Raw genomic sequence first — 24,100 nt, 5'->3', positions numbered from 1 at the left:
ATAGACCAGTTAACGATCTCTATCTCATGAAATGTTTATTTCAGATAAAAATGAAGGGCACAAACAATTGGTGTTGAGATGAATATCAAGCCTTCTGATTAACATTTTTTTGTTTTCATCCATATAATTTAAGTATTTTTACCAGCGAATATTTGAACTAAAGTTATCCTGCTATATTCTCAGATAATAAGAGCCAATTTTAAAAACTAAATTAGTTTCAGCCATAGCTAAATATTTCTTTCCAAGATCTCTAACTGAAAATTGTTATCCTATCCTAATCACTGATGTAAATCAAACCCTAATATGTTTTGAAAACGATACAGGCAATCTTAGCTTTAATTCAGTAAACCAACTTTTCTCACTCTTGTTATTTTCTGTCAACCTGAACAAAGTCAAAGATATTAACATTAAACTTTTGAACTTCCATCGCTGATTATGAGTTTGATTTAATTCAATAATTAAGAACAATATTTTCTTAATATTTATAAAACTAACACAATTCATATAACTATCTATTTGTATAGTTTTCATAACTTTTATAATATCGTTTTGCGAATTGTTCAGACGTACTACACTGTTTTACTTCCGTTACACATTGAATTCCACAACATAACATACATATTGGAACCGTTGAATATTTGAATACATCAACACAATGAATACATATTGTATTCTTTTGATCGTATCTATCCATCCCACACCAGCAACAAGAACCAATGCTAAAAATGTATGTAAAAATTAATAAATAAAATTGTAGTCTTATATTGAAGCATTGAAAACTTCGGCTTAAATTGAACAAGACACTAATGTTAAAAATCTGAATTTTATGGGTTCATTTAATTGACTACGTCTTTAATTGATTCTTTTGCTATTACAAAATAGTATTTATGATAATTATTGTATTATTTCATCCCTTAAACAGTGTAGTTTAATATCTTTTCTAGTGAACCTAAGGTGACTTTTCAAAGTAGGCCTTTTATAGACTCTTCATAAAACAACTGACAGTTTTCAACGATCAGTATTACTGTGAGCTTCTGCTTTGATCTATATTTATTTTTAAAAAAAAGTGATCCAAATGTAAAATACCATATCTTAAGATAGACATGAATGAGATTATTTTATGATAATAAAACCTAATTCAACATCACAATGACATTCTACTATTAAGAAAGATACATTTCAAAACTTATTGTTTATCAAATAACACTAGTAGAATTTTGTGATGTGAACTTAATTGAGAAGTCATCATTCGTTTATTTATTTAAAATTATTATGCATCCGTAAAGACATTAATACTGGTTTTCCGTGAGAAGCCACTTGGTTACTTAGTATGCTTCAAGAAACCATTCGCTTTGTCAGCAGAATAATCCATCTTGGCGTTATATAACTTTAATTGTAGCTGTAGGAATAGATTTTTGAAAAAAGTGATGTTTATGTAACTCCTATCTCTATGATTATGAAATTTTTCACTATGACTTCATTATCATAAATGTTTTATACTATCAATATTTTGTTCAGTATCGTAACTCATGCACGGTTAATTCGTTTAATTCAAATAAGTACTGAATATTACTATCCCTCTTATATATGTATCTTAGGATAGACTCAAACGCAATTCATTATTTTCAGGAAACAATATTTTGTATCAAGCTAGTCACAATGAACTAAAGTAATGAAATTTGATTAACCTACGGACTCAATAATTCATTTGACATAGTTGACTCTTCTTTGTCAGAGACTTTCTGAAACTCAAAGAAATTTGCATTGTTCTCCTCTGAATTAGTAATCAATATATACTGTTCTGGCTTTTCTCTGGAAGTTCCTTGATTTTGTATATTCATGTCATTAAGTAGATCTCTCATTTTCAGACAAGCTAATACTCTTAAAGATTGAATTTCTACTAAAGAGTTGTTTTTAAACTCTTTTGGAAATAAACATAATAATGGATTATCATTTAAGTTTAAACTTTCCAAAGCTTTTTCACATAAACATAGAAGACCAGGAGGAATACCAGTTAAATCGTTACCATTAAGTTTTAGCACTTTTAAATGCCTGAAAAAAAATTTGTATTGTAAATAAAAAGGGATAAAAGATAAAGTTGACTGATTCACAAAACTTAATGTGTTTGAAAATTAATAGTAGTTAAACTAGAAGCTAAGAGTAGTTTATAAGTTTTCTAAATTCCTGGCTTATCAAGATTTTCACTTTGAAAATTAGACTGAAGGTCAAAAGACAAATATTAGAGATGCTTAGCCTAAATCAACTCAGTCGTTCAATCCTCTGTATATATTTCGAGGGAACTCAATCGATGAAAACTGTCTTTAAAGTAAAGAACACTTTTGAGCAAAAGTCTTTTTAACTCGATTCATCAACAGTGAGTTACATATTTCATTATTTTGGGGGAGTGTTTATTCTGTTGACTAAATAATCCTATTGATTATATAATATTTACATGAGAGATGAGACTTGAATAAACTACTGAATCATTTTACAACATGAAGTGTACTTTGTTAAATAACGGTTAGTCTTAGTTATGGATCATTTATCGTTTATAAATATTTCACCCGTACAAATAGTTATATTAGGTAAGAAGGGGTAAAAATAGTTGTATCTACTGTCAACTTTTGATGTTTATCGATATTTTCTTGGCTTACCAATCTTCTCGGTTGTACCAGTATGTGGAGTTACACAATCTTTTTCACAGAATATTCAACCACTTACTCTAAATTTTTTATTCGACTATCAAGGTATATAAGACGATTGTAGGATAGATCTAGTTGTTCTATTGATTTTAGATCATAGAATCTATGAAAAGAAAACAAAAATACGACTGAATTAGTTAAATTTGTACAAGTAAGATTATAAACAAAGATGGATAGTGGCTAGCAGTAGAATCCAGGACGCGCGTTTCGTCCTATTCGGGTCTCTCCATCTGGATGCGCCCGCATCCCAGAGACATTCATATATGTAATCATGTTGCCTAAAAAATCAAAACTTGGAATTGATTAATTATTTTGAGTAGGAGTACAGACAAAACAATACAACTGGTGATCAGCAAAATAATATCAGGTTTCGTCGTTAACTTGAGAAAATGTTTTTGAATTCTTCATACTTAGGTCTGGATGTTAATAAAATTAAATGTGTCCTCAAAACTCATTTTGAACGAAGCCTACATTCGAGAATTTCGTCCGCTCACCACTAGTTTTTAAATACTCTGAAGAATCATGTAGTCAGTAACGAAAATATGTTTATCAAGATTCTCCATTCAAATCAATTCAGAGAAGTATTTTTCAATCATTTTGATTTGGAATGACTTCTTAAGCGTTTAATCGGTCATCACAAGATGGTAGCTAATAAACATTTGTATGACTACTAAATACTCTGCCAGTTTGAATGTGAGCATTCTGTGAAGGACCTTGTATTATACCAACTTGCGGCTAAAAAACACGAAGACTGGAATTTAAATAGTTCAAATGTTGTACCAGAAAAACTACTTCGAGATTATGTAATGAAATCATCTAAAAATCGCTTCAATCATCCAGACTGTTTCAAATATATTTATACATTTGATACTATTGGTATAGTCTGAATATTCTTTGATTACAATTTTAACAGTTTAAAAGGTTATCATAGTTATGCATAGTGCCGAGGCTGTATTTTTTGGTAGGTTAAATCATTTTAAACGTCTGTTGCTATTTTAATACTTTCATCTTTTCTTATATCGAAATCTCTTATAGGACACCGAATGCTTATTAAACTTATCTTTGGAAAAAGTATTTTGATAGTATGAGATGAGGCAAGAAGTCAATGAGCAAATGCATTCTAAATAAAAAGTGCATTTAAACGGCAATAAAAAGCCTAACGGCTATTCTTAGAATCTATATTCCTTACATAAAAATAATAATATATCAATTTTATAACTGAAGTGTTTGAAACGTTAATCATTTCAAGGTAGTTTAAAAAACAGACTGAATTTTTCTGGACAACCATCAAAACCTGTGATTATTTGGATGGGTAAGTTATTCCAGTATGAGATTTCACAAGTGTGAGCCCCTATGATATCATCATGGATATAATAACGATCTACAGACCTAATAGTGTGTGTGAGTTATTATTATTATTATAAGCTTTATTCAACATTATATTTTTGTTACAATATAGAATTCTCAGCATAAGGTACCTCTCAGAACACTGACATAGAAGCTAGTGGTTCACACTATCAACTTACATCAATTCGCAATGTTGTTATAATATTTTGTCAGTTGAATAAATAGCAGATTTAACTAAACAATAGTTGTTTTGCGCGCGATATTTTTCTAATTAGACCGATAAAACCGATAATGTGACTGTTAAAAACACGTTTCCCAAAATGTTGCTTGAACATTTTCTATATTTTTAACCTAAATTTTATATATCCATTTATATTATTATTGTACTTTACTACTCAGATATATAGTATGATTAATTTTCAGTTTTCAAAAGTTATTTTCAAACAAACTTGCTATTTTAACCGTAAAAGTACAATTAACTGACGTTCCTGGGTTAGCCAATCAGAATTACGATGATCCCTCTTGAATTTTTTGCGAAATTTGAAGTGTAGTGATAGACGACTTTTGTGTTATTATGAACGAAGTAAATATCGGCAATATTTGATCCCTAAAATGCTTTAAATGAACAAAAATATCTTTTATGTAATCATAAAGTGAATTTATGTTGGTGCTTGAGCTAAATTACAAAACATAACTGCTCCTAATGTTGAACGTTTAGTAAAGTACTTGATGTAATTTAAGGCATAGTCAAGTGCACCATGAGGATAGATAATAATAATTTTGTAACTAGGCAGCGTTTCCGCATAAGCTGGTAGGTTGCTGATGGTCGTCTATATATTATACTTTTACTCTTTTAAGTAGTAATTAGAACTAGCTGAGTTTGTATTCTCAAATTATACTCGTTATTTATAAAATATTATTTGGATTTTACTGAAAAAAAGTTCAGAGTTTACTTAAATGAAAATTCCAGCCATCTATTACTATGAACGTTACAACTATCTTTAAATGAATATAATTTGGATTAAGTTTTGATCAGTAAGTGTTTTAAACAAAAATCCATTTTAAATAACACATATGATTATTGTAAAACTTGAATAAAATGCAATAAATTATGATACAGGATCAAACCAATCAAAATCGAAAAAAATGACTTCTGAGATATTGCATGAAGTTCAAAAATGAAAACACTTATGCTGTATCACATAGAACAAGCAGCAAAAATACATCTGTGTAGTCCTCAGGAAGTTTAAAAAATAACTAAAATTCTTTTTGTATCAATTGAGTACAAATTATTGTGTTAAGCATATCAAATGCTTAATTCTTTCTACTTCAGGTATATGTAACACAGATCAACTCTAAGCCTTCTGCGAAGAAATTTCTTTGAGCGCGATCTGACTTCAAATGTAAATGACCTCAACTTATTTTCTGAGTTCAGTCACACTGCTGAACAGCTCATCATTAATGCCACCAGTTCGAACATGAGATATTTAGGAAAGACTATAATCCAACTACACTGCAGCAGTAGACTACATCCGAAATCATCTTGTGAAATATAAACTTTGAAGGAAATGTGTGTAAAACTTTCAGTCAATCTAACAACAAAACAAGTAAAACTCAAAGGTGTACAGTTAGTATGTCACCAATCGGATGTTCAGTGGTACATGAGATAACTCTGTCACACTAAACCTCACTAAACTTACCCGTGAACAGTGTGGAGACTCCCAAACAGCTGCCAGTGTCCTTAGACAGGTTCATGAAGTTATATGTTTTTTAGCCACAAGAGCAAATTTGTTATTGCTTTTTCCATTTACAGACAGAAAAAATTAAATAAAACCTCAAAAGATTAATTAATTATGTAAAATCTCTGTATTGTTATTTTTTTTGTTCATTCGTTTATAAAAGTTATTTTCTGAATCATTAAGACTCATCGTTAGTATTTTAATAATTGCTAAAGGTTGTCCCTATGCCATACTATTAAGAGAAAAAACGATTATAGCTTTTGTATTAGACCCTAAAAATCGGAAAAAATGTACTCCAAGCATTAGGTAGAATGAAGTATGAAATACTAAAGGGTTAACTTTCCCTCTAAATTATGAAACTCATCAAAAAAGTTAGACAATTTCTTTAAAGTTCATAAGGTTGTTCTTCATGAAGAACAGAAGTGATGTACGAATGTTTGAAAAAATGGTACTGACTACTGAAACTGTTAGTTGAATATTGGAAAAAAGAAAAAAAATGATATTGACGAAATTAAAAAATTTCTGCATTATTGTTAAAACCAATGGGCAAACCGGTTGAAAATAATTTGCTTACAAATCACCCATAGATAGTATACTAAGTGAAATGAATATGTACTTGTCCGAGTTGCCATATCTAATAACAGAATAACGAAATAGAACGTAAAGAGAAGAATCAACGGATTTAAAGCAGTGCTAGATAAGAAACATTGTATACAAGGAATAAATGGAATAAAAGAATGAAATACGTCAGATGATACTAAACTTAAAATTTTGAGGAAGATAAAAGTGTATGTACGTATGTTACTGAGACTGAACTCTGTTGACAATTCCAATCATATATATACCAGGAAGTCTTCACTTAATGATGCAAATCAAACTGAAAAACACCGACTTCACGGACTGAAGTTACGTTTCCATTAGGCCGTTTTCAAGAGTTTCCTAACTAACTATTATATCAGACAATAAAGTGGGTGGCCGGTGACTGACATTGTACAACACATTTCTGAATCACGAAATTTGATAAAGACCTATATTTCAATAACCTAACTCACCGTTTCTACATAAAAAACTATTCCTAAACTTAATTTTGTCTGTTTTTTCCCACGAAGCGTTTCTACTACGTTCATGATGAATATTCCGTTTTGAAAGGATTTCCCTAATTATTATGACATATTGTTTTTATTTACTGTCATTACATTTTCAAGGAAGTAAAAAATTCAATCAATAAATTGTTTATCAAAATACGTTAGTGAAATCATTTAAGACCTTTGTAAATTATTAAACAGGAAAGAATCAAAGAATGACATCTAAAGGACTTTTGATAATCAAGCAACAATCAACTGTTACTTCCCTCTAGTTTTAGACTATTTAATTAACTCAACTTACTACAATATACAGAATCGGACCTAAAACCTTCAGGTATTTTGAAGGATACAATTTTGTTTATTAGTTGAGTTATATTCCACTAATTCACTTATACTAGATTCATTGTGAGTTTGAATTTATTATCAATTCATGATAAAAGTTACCTTCGATTAAAACAAAATCTTTATAAAATCATTCAAGTTAAGGCAAAATTTTTACCTCACAAGTGATCAACTTCTAGAACAATGTAAAAAAATACAAGAAATAATACACCAAAATAAAGAAAAAAGTTTTAAATAAAAATTTTATAAAGAAATACGATAAATAACAACACAAACTAATGAAAATACTCTATATTCACAATTAATTAATCACTGGGTATTGATCAATGTCATGTATGTCAAGTTCCTTTTAGTGCAGATCGAATTCTATTGACCAAATTGCAATGTGATTACTAATCTGGATGACTTGATATTGCATGTACTAAATTGAGATAAGATGATAGTAAACTATGCATGGAAACTACTTAAAATTTCAATTATTTTACTAGTAATTTAAATGATAATTATTTTTAATAATCTTAATTACTTACTCATAAGTTAAATTTTCAATTAAGCAATAAGATAAATTCAATGATTTTAATTGTTTTAATTTGGCAATTGATTTAGGTACTTTATGTAAAGGATTAGAACGTAATGATAAAAATTCCAAATTGTTTAATAAACAAAAATCATTTGGAAGGTCCTAATTAATAAATGAAGAAAAAAATATTTATGTTAAAATAATAGTATTAATAATTGTATGTTAATGTAAATTCTGATTGATTAAAAACTGAGGTTAAATAGTGGTTGGAGGTAGTCAACAGGAAACTTTGGATCCGAGTTTCGTGCCATTTAGCACTCGTCAGCAAGGTGTACCTGTAATCTTGAGGGAACTGGTGCTTCCTGACGGATTCGATCCCGTGTTACTCAGTGGTAACGTCTCTGACTGTGAGGCTGGGTGACACGGGATCGAGTCCGTCAGGAAGCACCAGCTTCCTCAAGATTACAGGTACACCTTGCTGACGAGTTCCAAGTAGAACGAAACCCGGATCCAAAGTTTTTTGTTGACCATACTGGTAATTCGATTGGGAACCATTGGCTGAAAACGAGGTAGATTTGATAAACTCATTCAACTATTGAACTATATACCTCTTACTTACTAAGACTTGCAGAAACCCTAAATACTTTTTTATTTGATTGAAATATACAGTATGAATCATTTTTTCACTTTTTTCATGATGAATATATTTGCAATACAATGACCTTATCTCGAAATCTTTCTTCTCTCCATCTTATGTTCTCAAAAACTTTTGATTTTATTGTATAATGAAACTATTATCTGCAGTACACCAAAATCACCGCTCTAATAACTTGCGAAACTCCATCAAAACTGTGATTTAAACCATATCACAGTTTTGCATTATATCCAACTGTTTGCTTTCTAATTTTTAGGTGTTTTGATAATTCAGATTAACCAAATCTATTGACTTGACTATGGAGTTGTAGAAAATAACCAAATAAAACAAAAATACATTTCATGAAAATTGCAATTCTTCCGTAGTTTAAATTTTCAAAAGTATCCTTATAGCTATAAGTAGATGTCATTATGGATCAACATTAGTCGCTACATTATATAATATGATGTTTGTTTGAGATCTAAATTGTTAGCTAATTATATGCTTCATTTTTTTAGGTTGTTATCATTTCAATATTATTTTACGATTCACTTGTATCGAAACAGGACTTTTAAAGCTGTCATCTCATCTTCAACTCATTTACCAAGTTGATATCATCGACTTGGAGTTATACGGCTTATTTTAAACCTAATAATACCGTCCAGCTTCCCAAACCAGTTTAGCTGGAGCAAGGTCTGAATCTTTATTCTGATAAAATGGCTTACATTAAGTCGAGGGACGTCAGAAATACAATTTTTCTACTCATTGGGATATAAAAAAATATATTTATTATTAACTTTGACCAAATGGTTGAAGATAAATTATTCAACTTGTAGGTCATCGTTTATTTTCAACTATATATTCATAATGAACAGCTACTCTTACCTCTAAATAATTCCTAGAAAGATTGAGGAATCTTAGCGTCACATAAAATGCAGATAAATCTGGTAAATACTTCAACTGGCAGGCTTCCAAAGAAACCGAACTGCCTCCTGAATAGTATGAATCCAACAATTTGACTTGTTCAGGTTTTACATATGTTGCTGTAAGATTTTCATAAAATCATTACCATTAATTGACCAACAATAAATAAGACAGACCTAACGGAATTATTACTTTTTTGAATTTAATAATTAGAAAAGCTACCATCTAAACAAATGTGTTTAAAACCTGAATAGTCTTATAACTAGAACCTGAAGAACCAAAGTTTCATTTCCAAATGTATTAATACAATTAATCAACTATCAAGATATGAAATTGTCTATAACCAAGTTCTAATATACGGTATGGTTGATTACTGGCGTTACTGGAACATTTATTCTCTCATGCTAAAGTGACCTGGTGAATAACTTCACTATTGACAGTGATGTCTTGGGAAACTGGGATAAAACAATTGGTTACCTTATAAGCCAACACCACCTGGAACTATGTTACATATCAAAGAAACAAAAAAGTCTCATAATTACCCGGTCAGTATAGAGAAACAGTGTATGAAGTTATTGACCTTTATTATGAAATTTATCAGGCCTTATCTTACAGAAATCTATATCTAGCTAAAAGTTTCGAAGTGATAATTTCTGGAATTTATTTGATCACTATTTAACATTAAGAACAAATCGTGTTCTAGACCCATTCATCCACAGTCCATTCAAGTATTTTATAAATACCCATATACTTTCATTAACTCTACTGATTTTCACGGTTTATTTGTTGAAGATTGTGGCTACTTACAAGACCAACTGATGCTACTATAGCTACAATCGACTGATTATCTCCCGCACTCGTATTTTAATACGAGAAGTATTTTACACAATATATGACCCAGTTGTCGTTGCATTAACATAAGGCTTGCTTGCTAAGAATGTGCTTCAGCCTATATGTTAATTACTGTTGTGCATACACCTTGATATCTTCAGTACTATCTTATATATTACATATTTTCTTACAAATAAGATACAAAGACTCATGTTAGTGTTCAAGTGTGAATCCCAGGGTAAAAAATTTAATTAACTCTATTTTTGCCCATCTTATTGTTCAAAAGGTACATAGGCCAAAATAGGCTGATCAATTTTCTTACCTTAAAAACCAACATTCCTATGTTTCAAACATCTGCAACACAACGATACTTCAATGTGTTTCTGCGATTTACACACAGAAATAGAAATGCATTGAAAATGACTAATGACCTCCTAAAATAAAACTAAACAGTTTCTGATAACTCCGAATATCTTAGTTAGAATACGAGTGATCAATAAACTCAACCTGTTTAGTTTCATAATACTTACTAACCACTGCATCCTATGATTCATGTTATAAAATTTCTTGTTGACTCTTAACTTAACACTAACCGTTTCTTTTCGTTCTCCAAATGATTAAAAAATAATCCCTGTGAACGATTAAGAAGCATATTTTAGAGCATTATATACTACATTTTGATTCAAATTTCTTGAAAGTTTCGGTGGGTCAATAAACTTATCTGTCTTGTTCTTTAGTGTTTTAACTAATAAAATTAAAATCTATACGAGAAAATGACCGATAAACTCAAAAATATTACCTATTATTAATATATGTAAATGCCAACTAGTAAATGTGAGCAATACTCTAAGCCTCTACTTATATTTGTTCATTAAAGAAATGAATTCCAATGAATAGAAAATCTATTGAAAGTTACATAGAAATTTGTAAACTTTTCGCTAAATTAATATTATAATAATTCACTTGATATTGTTTGCTTGCATCTTCCCATAGTTCTTTAGGACTGCAATTGATCAGTCTCTTGTTAGCATATGTGCATCCTATGCGGATTACCTCGATATTGCTTTAAGTCATAATCTTTATAAGCAGTGATAAAATTGGCTAGCAGTGGAATCCAGGACGCGCGTTTCTTCTTATTTGGGACTAATCAGCTAAGTGTACCTACATCCCAGTGTTGATGTTCACTCCGGGACTCAAATCCAGTACCGTTCGCTTCAAACGCCATCGCGTTATCCATTCAGCTACTGAGCAGGTGGCTATCAGGACTTAGTAGCTAAGTCGATAACGCGATGACGTTTGAAACGAACGGTACTGGATTTGAGTCCCGGAGTGAACATCAACACTGGGATGTGAGTACATCCATCTGACGAGTCCCAAATAAGAAGAAACACGCGTCCTGGATTCCACTGCTAGCCACTATCTATCTTTGCTTACAATACCGTAATACTTTTATAGTTGAGTAAATTTTAAATCAAACCAAGGTGGTAAAGCTCTAAATCTAAACTGACTCATATCACTTCTATCGTTTTTCTTTTTACTAATTTTAGATATTTTTCTGAATACAATGTCAATTCAATCTAACAAGAAAATAATTCAACTAATTGAATTACATGAACGTAGAATATTCCTGTCAATAATTTCTCATCAGGTTCTACAGTTATCTCATATCCAAATTAATAATCCATAAAATTGGCCAGCTTTAAAGCAGAGTACATCATTTGGAAATTGTAATATGTGAATCAATAATTGTTGTTTGTCAGATAAATTCAAATCAAATGGTTAATGTTGGTGCTAACTAATATGAAGTGTTAACTTGAATCAGTTGATAAGTGAAATGAAATTGTGAGATAAATGATCGGAATAAATATGGTGAACATGAGTTGAGGGAGAGAGAATAATGCAATAACAATCAGAAATTACGTAATGTGTAGAATAATATGAATTAGGCCAGATATAGTAAATTGGGGTGGATGCTGAATAAATTTCTCAAAAAGGTTATCAAGTGTAATAATAATAATAATTAATATTATTATTATGGAGATAATAATAATAATGGTAAAGTTAATAATAATAAGTTTGGGACATAAAAATGAACACTAATCAAATTACGTCGCCATATTATAAAAATGGTTATTAAGTAGTTGGTCCCGAAGTTGGCCAGGGTAAAAGGAGCGGCCGAACATATTTCTTTTGGATGCAGAGCTCTGGCTTTTTGATCCGAATAGCAATTGCTTCAGTCGTCCGCGCGATTCTCAGTGTGACTGAATTAGGTAGACTTCTGTTGCATTATTTTCCCTTTCTCACCCCATATTGACCATATTTATTCTGATCAGTTATCTCACAATTTCATTTCACTTATCAACTGATTCAAGTTAACACTTCATATTAGTTAGCACCAACATTAACCATTTGATTTGAATTTATCTGACAAACAACAATTATTGATTCACATATTACAATTTCCAAATGATGTACTCTGCTTTAAAGCTGGCCAATTTTATGGATTATTAATTTGGATATGAGATAACTGTAGAACCTGATGAGAAATTATTGACAGGAATATTCTACGTTCATGTTAATTATGTTTTAATATAATGGGAATTATTCAGTAATTGAATCACTATTATGTCATTCAGTTTGTCTATGATATGTTCCGTGTTTAAGTAACTTACCTTGATAAAACTCATTAAACTTTAAATTCTTTTGAAATTTTATCAATTTCATTGTATTCTCTTCAGATGAACTTGAAATAAATAAATAAATATGAAACAAATTATTCATTAATTCAATGTCTAATTGAAACTTACTCATACCAAATTAACTGATTTTGATTTAGTTTCTCTTTTAAAATAATTGCATAATTCACTTGATAATTATTTAATGATTGTTGAAAATTTCTTGGTATCTTTTCAATGGAACATATGATATTTGTATCGATAGTTCTAGTTAAAGCATTTCTTAATTCACGAGCTATTAATATTAAACCATGATATAATGGTGTTCGTTTTATAGGTTTAGAAATAATTTCCAATATATCATTAAAATTATTTTTTGAAAAGAAACCAGTGGTATTAGTGGATTTTAATTGTTTTAAATTATGTGTTGTTTCTGTATGATCCGATATTTGAAAATGATTACACATTTCGATTGGATATTGAAATTCATTATTATTATTATTATTATTATTATTATTACTATTACTATTACTATTATTATTATGAGAACCAGAAGCATTTTCTATTTCATTAAACGTTTTATTTAACATACCACCTTTTATAAAAAGGCAGCCGAATCCATTGTTTACAAAATTTGCAACATCACCTTGTCGTTTATTTTTATTTTTATTCATGAAATTTATTGTCGTTCCAGTAGACGAAAATACAATACTATTTGAAATAGGTAAATGACTGTTTGAAGCTGAGTTTTTTTTTGCGATTGAAATCTTTGTTTCTCTCGGTTTATAAACATTATTATTATTTTCTGATAATTTCGACTTAGGAATTTTCCTAGGTCGACGAAACAGTATCAAACCATCCATTGTTTAACGAATACTTCCACAGATTTATTATTCAAAAATCAACAAACTGTTAATTAAAACAAAGTTGTAATTATTATTGTGTTTCAAAAACCACGTGGTTATTGATTTTCCAGGAGTGACCTTAGCACTAACAATTTATGCTGATGGTTGCTATAAACAACCAGAAATTGACAAACTGCTGTCTTTATTTTGGTTTAACAACCAATTATTTCAAACATTAGTCATTACCGCTTTAAAACTTTGGTCAACAAGCTGTCAATTTTCTAGTTACAAATGTGAATGTAGTAAGAAATATCAGTCACGCCACATAGAAGTAACAACAAGGGCCAAAAATCGTCTTTTTTTACTGCTGACATAAATAGCAACTAGTAAAGTATTTTTGCTAACAAAACCTTCATTCATGCAACTTCATTTGCTAAAATAAATATGCAGAAGAAGAAAAAGAACCTCATAAAGTAAAAATAGTTTCAAATTGTTTCGAACCAATGAAAAGAATTTTCAATGAAACTAAATGTTGAATAGAATCCGGTAGTCTAGGGAGTTGACTTAATATTGCTAAAGACATAGAACGATAGACGTATTATACTGTCAGTTGAATGAATAGTGAAAGTGAGATGACTAGATTTCAGTTTTTAACTCTTAGTCAAATTTCTATGTTGCTTTACAGTGATATTAATATCACCCAAAATATTTCGAAATATTTCTGAAGCATTCGAGCAGATTTCGAAGAAAGTTTGTGATGCAGGAATCATTATGTTTTCCGTTGCTGGGTAGGAGAACATGATATAAGTACGAAAATAGGTATTATCGTTTAATAAAGTACTGGGATATGTGAATGAAAGAGTTTCCGGGAAAAAGACTATCAACGATTCCAATGCCACGAAAGCTAAAATCACCATAGATAAGTGTGTAAAGTGATGTGTTCACATCATGAGGCACACTTCTAGGCCTTTATTATGGTCAAATAGAATGGAGAGCTTCAGTAATATTGTTTTGTTAGCATATGTTTGTGTGATATTCAGAAGACAAACATTATCAGTTCTATGTAGAAGATTATTAAGTATCTAGCTTTCCCAGCTGGCCATGGGTACTACAAAATGTGAAGGCGGTTGAGTAATTAATATACTTCCAAAGTATAAGAGTTATTTCCTAATCTGCTTGTTACTTTTACTTTTATTTTAACTGTGATGATACAGAAGTTGAACCAATATCACTGGTAGATGATAGTTTGTACTACTTGTATATCAGGTATTACAAACCTGTTAAGTAGCCATTTCATGACATGACACAACAGAGATTAATTTAATGTAGAATTTCAAGTCAGTAAAAGGGTTGATATACTGGTTACTACCTTCCGGTTGACTAACAGCAATGAAATCGCTAAAATAAACAAAGTGGAATAAAAGTTTGCTTTTCAAATAAACACTTGGTAATTTATTATTATAAACAATGTGCAAATATTAGCATAGGCTTCAAATATTTCTATAAAGGTAGTTAGTCGACTTGTTTAAACAATCACACGTAGCATACAAAATGAGCTAAATTGGTGAGTCAACTAATTCATCGAAATAACTTAGTAACATCTCTAAGCTCTGACGTCTAAGATGAGAGAAAATGATTTGATAAAGCATCTGACTTCTTGAGAATCATACTTTAAAACCTATAATTACCTGTAGGTATCGTGCTACTTTTAGCTGTCTATAATTTTAAAACAATTTGTACTTAGCTAACAAACTACTGCTAAGCTTCTGGTCGTCTAGTAAATTTTCAACAGTTTGAAATTCTACGTATATCAGAATTATGGATATTTGACCATGACTCATGTGCTGCACATTTTTAAATGTACGGTCTCCATTCACTCGATACTAACGTTTATGGTGCAATTGCGTTAAGGTTATGTGGTGTTAATATGAACTAATGGTTGTTTTTTACTTGATTACTGGTTGATTTTGGATTCTAAATACAATGTATTCGTTTGTGCTCACTAGTTCTATCTGGCTCAAATTACACTGTTTTGCAAATTCCTAGTTGACACAATAGTTCAAATACTTCTAATTACCATAGGTTACATCGAGCGACAACTGCATACTATGACTATCCTAACTTAGTGACTGAGCTACCACGTTTCCTAAATGTTCAAAGAGAACAAATAAAATCTCAGCACAAGGATCGTTTGTTTGACATAGTGATAAATAGAGTATGACAATTATTCTATGGCCCAAGTAAGTTCTATGATTGCGTAGTGCACTTTGGTTATCCTCAAATGTGAAGAGACTTGGCTGGCGAGCCACCGTCACATGATCGGTTTTATTAGGTAGCAACGGTACAGCTTATTTGTCAATGTTACTAGGCTAAACACAGCAACCACTTGTGAGAAGTCCATAATACACCCGTCGCTTTCCTAACTGTAGTTCAATAAGTCATGTCTCAACTTTTAATTTTTTTGGCCAAGTTCATTTTTTGTAACTGTGGTATTACTCGTCAACGTGCACGTTAACCTAGCTCTCACATACGTAATATTATATTATTTTTATATCATTTGAATGTGATAGTTATTTGAACCACCTTTAAAATTTTCCACCAAATCCAATAAAGTCATTATTGCCATACGTATTTTGGCTTATGAATTGGACTTACATATTAGTCGCCTGAAAAGACGTTGAACAAAGTTAAGGTATTAAGGTCACCGCATTAAGATATTATCTTGCTGCACTGGTAAAACCACTTAATGTGATTGGTAAAATTGGTGATACTATAAACAAACTCAGTCGATAAATCAACTAACAATGATCAATAAATGGTTTTTTCTCGTGATTATCTTTATTTATTGCAGATTATTTCGATGTTTCTCTATCAACTGATCGTTTAGTAAGCATCTTAGAACCTTTTCAATCTAATTGAAGGTGTAGCGACACAATCATTCATGCAAATCCTCAGTATTACCAGTCGAGCAAATCTCCTACAAACTGAAAATATCACTGTCAAATTTACTCCAACGTTGACAAAGGTTCATGTCATTATCATAGACATGAGTCGGGAGTTGTTATTTCCTTGGCTACAACTTATACTCACCCTGATAATCATACAAGCAGCACTTACTGTTTATCATCGTGTAAAGACTTATTTGGCCAAAAACATCGTACAACACCATGACACCTATATTTGTGCCATATAAGGTTTGTTGATTTTAACACCTTATTATCATCATATCATTTTATGTATTTTTACACCTCTATGACCTTATTATCACTCAAGTCGATGCAAATCGATCTCTGTATTATCCCGAAAATGATACTTGTAACTGACTTGTATACACCATCAACCAGTATGTGTGGATATATATAAGTGGCCTATTGCCAATCAGAACATTGAGTCTAGGGCATGTGTTTTGCGGATTCACTCACGTTCAACAAACTACTGTCAGTTATCTGTCCAAAATTCACATAGTTACCAGTACTTCCAAGTACTAAATGAATTTTTAATAACAGTTCATATGTATTTGTAGTACTTCAAAAATCCTATCACGGTTAAGTAATAATGAGGTCGTGGAATCTCTCCGCAACTATATAAATCAAATTAAACTTTAAAAACAAACTGGAACACTAGTTGGTTTTTCGTCTCTCCAGTTATACATATGTTACTTCAGTTAGCCTATTAATGCAAATGCAATTGAAAATCAACACATACGGATAGCATACGGACATTATTTGACTTTCTATCTTGAACCAAAGACAACACCAATATCAACATTATTACGATGGTGATTGTTTTTCTGTTTATGAGCACAAACTACTGGTAATAGCTATATGTTAAGCTACTAACAAACGGCCATTACTATGTGTAAAATTTTTGTTGCGGGTTTTAAGTGTAAAAATCCCTCCGTGTTTACACTCATAATTTATTCTTATTGATTCCTTCAGATGCACATTTTGTTGGTCATTTTGATTCCATTTGAGATGGTAATATTTTTATCATAGTTTTTATGTTTCTTACACCTTCACTGAGTTTCCATGTTTCTTCCTGAACTGCATTTATGTTGTTTTAGTTGACACTTGATCTTGGCGTCAGCCGTATTGATTTATTACCCCCTTTCATTGTGTTGCTTGCATTGACTGGGATTGTGCGCCTTTGATTGTGAATTGAAGCACTCTTCCGGAATTGAAAACACTGTGTTATGAAGCAACCAAATACTATCTTTCGAGCGAATCTGTACATGATCTATCCAGAAAGGATAGAATAACATTTATTTGTTGCGCTTGGTAATTTTCTTACATCCTTTATCAACTTGTTTATTTATTGTAATTTAGATTTGATTACTGGGTGAGCGAGTATTGGTTGAATAACTGGGTGGTAATATTTGTTAAGGTAATAATATACATTTATATTCATAAAAAATCTAGTACCGTCATTTACCCAGTCACCTTGTTTTCGTTTCAACTGGGCAATAGCGCGTATCTAAACTACCTAGACATTTATTCTTTGATCCAAACATTAGTTTGCATTCTACACTATGAATCGTAATGGGACTAGGTAAAATATCTCTATGCTAAATTGTTCTTCTTTAAGGTAACGTTGTTTTGTTTGACGCTTAAATAATATATAAGTAGATTTCTATTTTGAGCGTGTTAATAATTAAGCCGAACATTTTGGAATTACCATATGTATTTCCTGATCAGTTACAACCCCCTTCTTCATCAATTGTCTTTCAGTTTGTCAATACCTGCAGGACTCGTATTATTTTTTTAGGAACATTTGGCGTGCAATTTTCTAACTCCATTTGGTATCTAACCAACGTCACGTTGATTCTGGTGGGAGAATAGTGTAGAAGTACTGGATTCCAACCATATGGTCTTTGTCGCTGAACGTATAATTACTCAGAAGATTTACACTTTTCATGTAACACTGAGAGAAGGTTAAGAATATTGAACATGGCAGCAGGCGATCAAAATGGCATGTTTTGGCCACATTTTATGAACTTTTACTTTGTATATCAAATATATTACTCTCTTCTCACCTCAAATGTATTCTCCAGAAGTGCCAGACTTCCTATTGCTGATCGTCACGATCGAACGAGTTATTGTAAACAATGATGGGACTTACACATAAGATCCTACAGACCATGTGATCGCATCATGACAAATCTAGGATTTTAGGATTAGGTCTAATATCATAGTAGTACTAGTATTGGACTAGACCATAATTCTGCAACCATATCAAAAGCCACGGCAACAATCCCCGCCAGTATACCAAATTCATCTAACACAGGCTCAGCCGGACGCGTGATTATGAAAGCCATAGCCTGAGCTCATACACTAACGAAACCACTGGCTATTACTAATGCCCAATATCTGTTAGTGATAAGTAGAAGTGGGTAAACGTTGAAGAGCGGATTTGCTAACACACTTCAAACTACACTCTGTTTGAAAGCCAGAAGACGGACGCCGCTGTAGAGATGCCCCAAGTGCCTCTATAGAAACGTAAGAGGACTGAGGAGAAACTGAAAGGAATCGAAAAAAAATGCGCTTTCATTTAAATCTCGAGACCAGAGTCTTCATTGAAATTGGGCTATCGCCCAACATCACGAACGAGTAAGTGAACCTACGATATATAACACTTACGGTGTAATAGGGTACACAAAACAGGTGTAGTGCCAATATACATCAATAGCCGCTTCAAAGCCGCAACAACACAAAGTACCGAATTAATCGAGGTGACAGAATCATGCCGGTGTTGCCCAAGTGTGAACGGCGAAACGTTATTAATTGAGAGAGTATAATGACCCTCCAGAGGTTCGAAAGCCCAGAAAAATTACATAATATGCGCACCAACAGAAAGTAGTGACCATGGTACAGTCATATTTAACATGATCATAAGCCAAGTACATCAGCGAGACGAGGATGTTCCCTACCTTAGCAACACTAGAGCAGACTACACAATTATGATGAAGCACCCTTAGCATTACCCATGACTAAAAGAATGGTGACAGATAGCAGTAGAGAACTATGGGTAGTAAGGGACGCTCGTGTATTTTTCGTAGCAAAAGTTTCAAAGACAGGTTTCGCTGATCCACTTTTATCCTGGCTCTAAGACTATCTGTGGAACAGAATGTTTCATGGTAACATAAATAGTGCTCACGCGACCAAGAATGTCCCAACATCAGGAGTTTTACAAGGAATGGTCTTAGGTTCATTAGAAGCGAAGATGATCCTTTTGAGCTCCAAAAAAACCGTTCAATGATAGAGGAATGAGCAGTAGACAGTGAGTTAAAACTTAACCTGTCGAAACGTCGTATGATAAACATTCATCTTCATTTGACACAAAGCACTTGCACTCTCTACGCAGAATCCTCCCACAAGCCCATACAGAGCGAGATCCCAGTCCAGTATCTACAGAGAGTATAGATATTAGCTCTAAGTAAACAAGGAATTTAGTCAAGGAAAACACGACTCTACTTTGTGCCTTTTTGACTTGGCGCAGTCATATGTAATGCTAACGTTAGTGAAACTTAGTGTTATATCCTAGTAAAGATTACATTACTAGTAACGTCTGAGACCTAATAATGGACAATTATTATTTATATATTCTCATGACATAAATATTCAGTAACTAGACTATATATCTCTGTATTCCCCTTGTTATAAGCTTTATTTTGACCTAGAACTTATTATTGTGCGATTAACTGTTCTTAAGCTATGTTCAGTTAATTGACTACTGCCTCCCACGTTCACAGCCACTTTTTGGCTTTGTTGTGTAAGAATTTTATTTCCTATTTTATTGTGCATTGAGGTCTGTTTGGTTGATATATAAACCCAGTATGTTTGAAATAAATGATTCGCATAGTGTAGGCTTTTATTGGCATTCTGGACTCAGCTGGACAGGCTAGGCGAGCAACGGACCAGTAGGGAGGCTAGACTGATCTGACCGGTCGGACGTCATTGGTTTAATGCAGTATGAGAGCGAATAAATCGTATTTTTGTTGGCGAACAGACCACGTGATAACTAGCGGGCCATAAAGTCACAACACTTAGGTTATATTGCATTTTTGAAGAAATACAAAGTGGTTTCTTCACATCACTTATGTACTCATAAGATGTTTGTGAATAATTGCAATAATAGTGTATGGAGATCGGCAATCAAGTGGGTGTCTGTGCCAAAACATAAATCTTAATAGGACAGACTTTGGCATTATTCTCTCTGATATACAGGAGGATAAGAGGTGATTTGTTGATGGTATACAACATATTAAATACGTCAAACCACCCCGACGCGAGCATATTCCCAGAACAAGCATATTACTCGTATTTATGATGTTCTCTTAGCCTAGGTGACTACGACGGTCTAATGAGTAGCTTTAAAGGAAGATTACACAATCACGTACTCCCCAAACCCATCTCCTGCCTGTTAATGTAATAACTGCTAGTATCCAGAAACACGACTGTCCTAAGACAAACGCACCCACTGAAATATACGATATACCTATCCACAAATAACTGCCACACTGAATAAAACTATTGCAGTTGAGTGGATAGACCACCACATATTAAACATTTAAAAATACCTGATAATGTAGCGAAGTAACAAATGATAGTGAAGAAATCAAATTTTTGTACAAGCTGGTGACAAAGATATTGGATTCACAAAGCACTGACTAAAAGCGCTTTGATTTTGTGTGCATGCAGTTCATGAACTGACACTTCAACCACTGACTACGTGGCAATATCGTTTTGAATAATAAGAGATTTGTAGCGGTAAATAAATCCCCAAAATAAATAGCACTAAGTTTTCGACATTGGATGCTGACCATATGTTTTAGTGGACTCATCTAGCTGAAGGCGCTCGGTCAGGCATCTGCACCAGATCACGTGTGGTAACGCTGTGCTCAACATCAACCGCAATCGCTAGCCAGATTAGATCAGAGAATTCCGATATATTGGTCATCGCCAAATATACTCTTCCGATCTCCTCGACTCTGTCTTTTGATTTCTCTTGGTGGGAACGAAATATATTAGAAGGTGTTACTGGTAGAAGCGTTGTCAAACACTGAATACCTGTGACATCATCATTGGTGAGCCCGACGTGATCTGGTACACCTAATTGTAACTGTGAGTCTGTTCCTTTTTGGGATTCTATATAAACCGCTCACTTTCTCGTTAAGCTCTCCTTCTGACAAGTACTCTCCTCGTGAGTCTCGACAACTGGACTACATTTCGCAGTTTACTTCAGATATTCAACACATCTCTGGAGCAAACAATGTAGTTGCAGACGCTTTATCTCGTATAACTTCCTTGAACAGTTTCCAAGGAATTGACCTTCTTAAACTCGCCGAGCTTCAAAAAGAAGACAGTGATCTTCAGCACGAGTTATCGTCCACAACACTTAAACTACGCATCAAACAGATGGGAACAGGTAAAGAAACCTTACTTTGTGACACATCTACAGGTAGGGATCGCCCAATCGTGCCGAAACATTATCGACGCAATGTCTTCAACACATTGCACAAACTTTCGCATCCAGGTGTTCGTGCAACCATCAAGCTTATAGCAGAAAGGTTTTGCTGGCCTGGAATGAATAAAGACGTGAGGGAGTGGGCACGCTCCTGTGTAAGCTGCCAAAAATCTAAGGTTATCAGACACAATAAATGTCCCTTAGGCTCGTTTAAAACTCCCGATGCCCGTTTCGACCAAGTTCATCTGGATTTGGTAGGACCTTTACCAGATTCAAATGGATACTCTTATCTCTTAACCTGCGTTGACCGTTTCACTCGATGGCCAGAAGCAGTACCTATCAAGGACAGCACTGCTGAAACAGTGGCCCGCACATTCGTCGAACGATGGGTAGCAAACTTCGGTTGCCCTTCAACCATCACTACAGACCGCGGACGTCAGTTTGAATCCGATCTTTTCCGTCGTCTGACCACACTTTTAGGAATCACTCGCTTCCGAACGACCGCCTACCATCCACAAGCAAACGGGTTGGTAGAACGTTTTCACCGACAACTGAAAGCTTCGCTATCAGCAGCAAACGTTTCACAGTGGACCGACGCTCTTCCACTCGTCTTACTAGGTATCCGCAATGCAGTGAAAGCTGACATTGGATACACTGCGTCTCAACTCGTTTATGGAACGACACTTCGACTTCCAGGAGAATTCGTGGATCCTTCATCCTCTTCAATGAACATGGATCTAACCTCCTACACGAACAGGCTTACAAACGCAATGCGTTCAGTTAAACCTGCTTTCACTCGACCTCAATCAACTGATGTTTTCGTTCAACCTGGCTTACGATATAGTACACACGTTTTCATTCGTCGAGACTCGCATCGACGACCATTCGAATCAGCATACGAAGGACCCTTCAAAGTTCTTCAACGTGAATCTAAGTACTATATAGTCGATAAGAACGGAACAAACGATAGCATCAGCATCGATCGCTTAAAAGCAGCGTATTTAGAAGGAAATCCTATCCACGTCGATTTTCCTTCGGTACAATCGAACGACACGACTCCGACACTTACAATACCTCATCCGACAACCAACACACACGATGATACTTCGACAGTATCCGAAAATAAACTTAAAACGACGCGTTCTGGAAGAAGGGTGAGATTTCCAGAACATTTAAACGACTATTGCACGTAAGGCACTTCTCGAAATTTTATATTTTTTTAAAAAAAAACAATTTTAATATGCTTATATATTTTTATTTCTATTTAAAAAAACAAAACAAAAAAAACAATTTTTTTTAACGCTATTACGTGTTCATGAGTTTATTTTCCATTTTTTTTTTCCGCCGACATTGTGCTTTTACGCACATACGAGTGTATTTTCGACATGCACTTACATTTTCTTTTTTCTTTTCCAGGACGGCTGGAAAAGAACGATGACGTTTATGAGGATCCGAAATTTTCATTGTACTTTTTCTTTTTTTTTACTATGTTGTACCTCCGTCCCATATAGTAAGGAAAGACGACCAGACGCTGCTAAATTTAGTAAGCTATCAGAAGAGTGTTTACCAACGACAAACTCGTTGGGTTTAAACTTCTGGCTGGCCACGTCTTAGGGTCGTCACTGCCCCACTAGGGGGAGTGATCTGTAGCGGTAAATAAATCCCCAAAATAAATAGCACTAAGTTTTCGACATTGGATGCTGACCATATGTTTTAGTGGACTCATCTAGCTGAAGGCGCTCGGTCAGGCATCTGCACCAGATCACGTGTGGTAACGCTGTGCTCAACATCAACCGCAATCGCTAGCCAGATTAGATCAGAGAATTCCGATATATTGGTCATCGCCAAATATACTCTTCCGATCTCCTCGACTCTGTCTTTTGATTTCTCTTGGTGGGAACGAAATATATTAGAAGGTGTTACTGGTAGAAGCGTTGTCAAACACTGAATACCTGTGACATCATCAGATTCAAGTCACTGTTTCGGTCGAAAA

The 24,100-nt window shown here is 33.1% G+C and overlaps 1 protein-coding gene across 1 annotated transcript; it reads right to left on the bottom strand.

Moving 5' to 3' along the window:
• Positions 1 to 508: 508 nt before the first annotated feature.
• On the bottom strand, positions 509 to 13,662 carry LRRC63 (Leucine-rich repeat-containing protein 63; the record flags this gene model as incomplete). The annotated part of the gene is made up of 7 exons (XM_051219179.1): positions 509 to 719; positions 1,693 to 2,052; positions 2,722 to 2,805; positions 7,746 to 7,897; positions 9,255 to 9,412; positions 12,797 to 12,867; positions 12,932 to 13,662. The coding sequence occupies 7 exons, from the start codon at positions 13,660 to 13,662 to the stop codon at positions 509 to 511; spliced, it is 1,767 nt and encodes a 588-aa protein (XP_051067737.1).
• Between the last annotated feature and the right edge of the window lie 10,438 nt (positions 13,663 to 24,100).

Source organism: Schistosoma haematobium, chromosome 2 (genome assembly GCF_000699445.3).
Source record: "Schistosoma haematobium chromosome 2, whole genome shotgun sequence".
NCBI lineage: Eukaryota > Metazoa > Platyhelminthes > Trematoda > Strigeidida > Schistosomatidae > Schistosoma > Schistosoma haematobium.
Note: the sequence above shows the minus strand (reverse complement) of the source record. Positions and strands in the feature narration are given on the sequence as shown.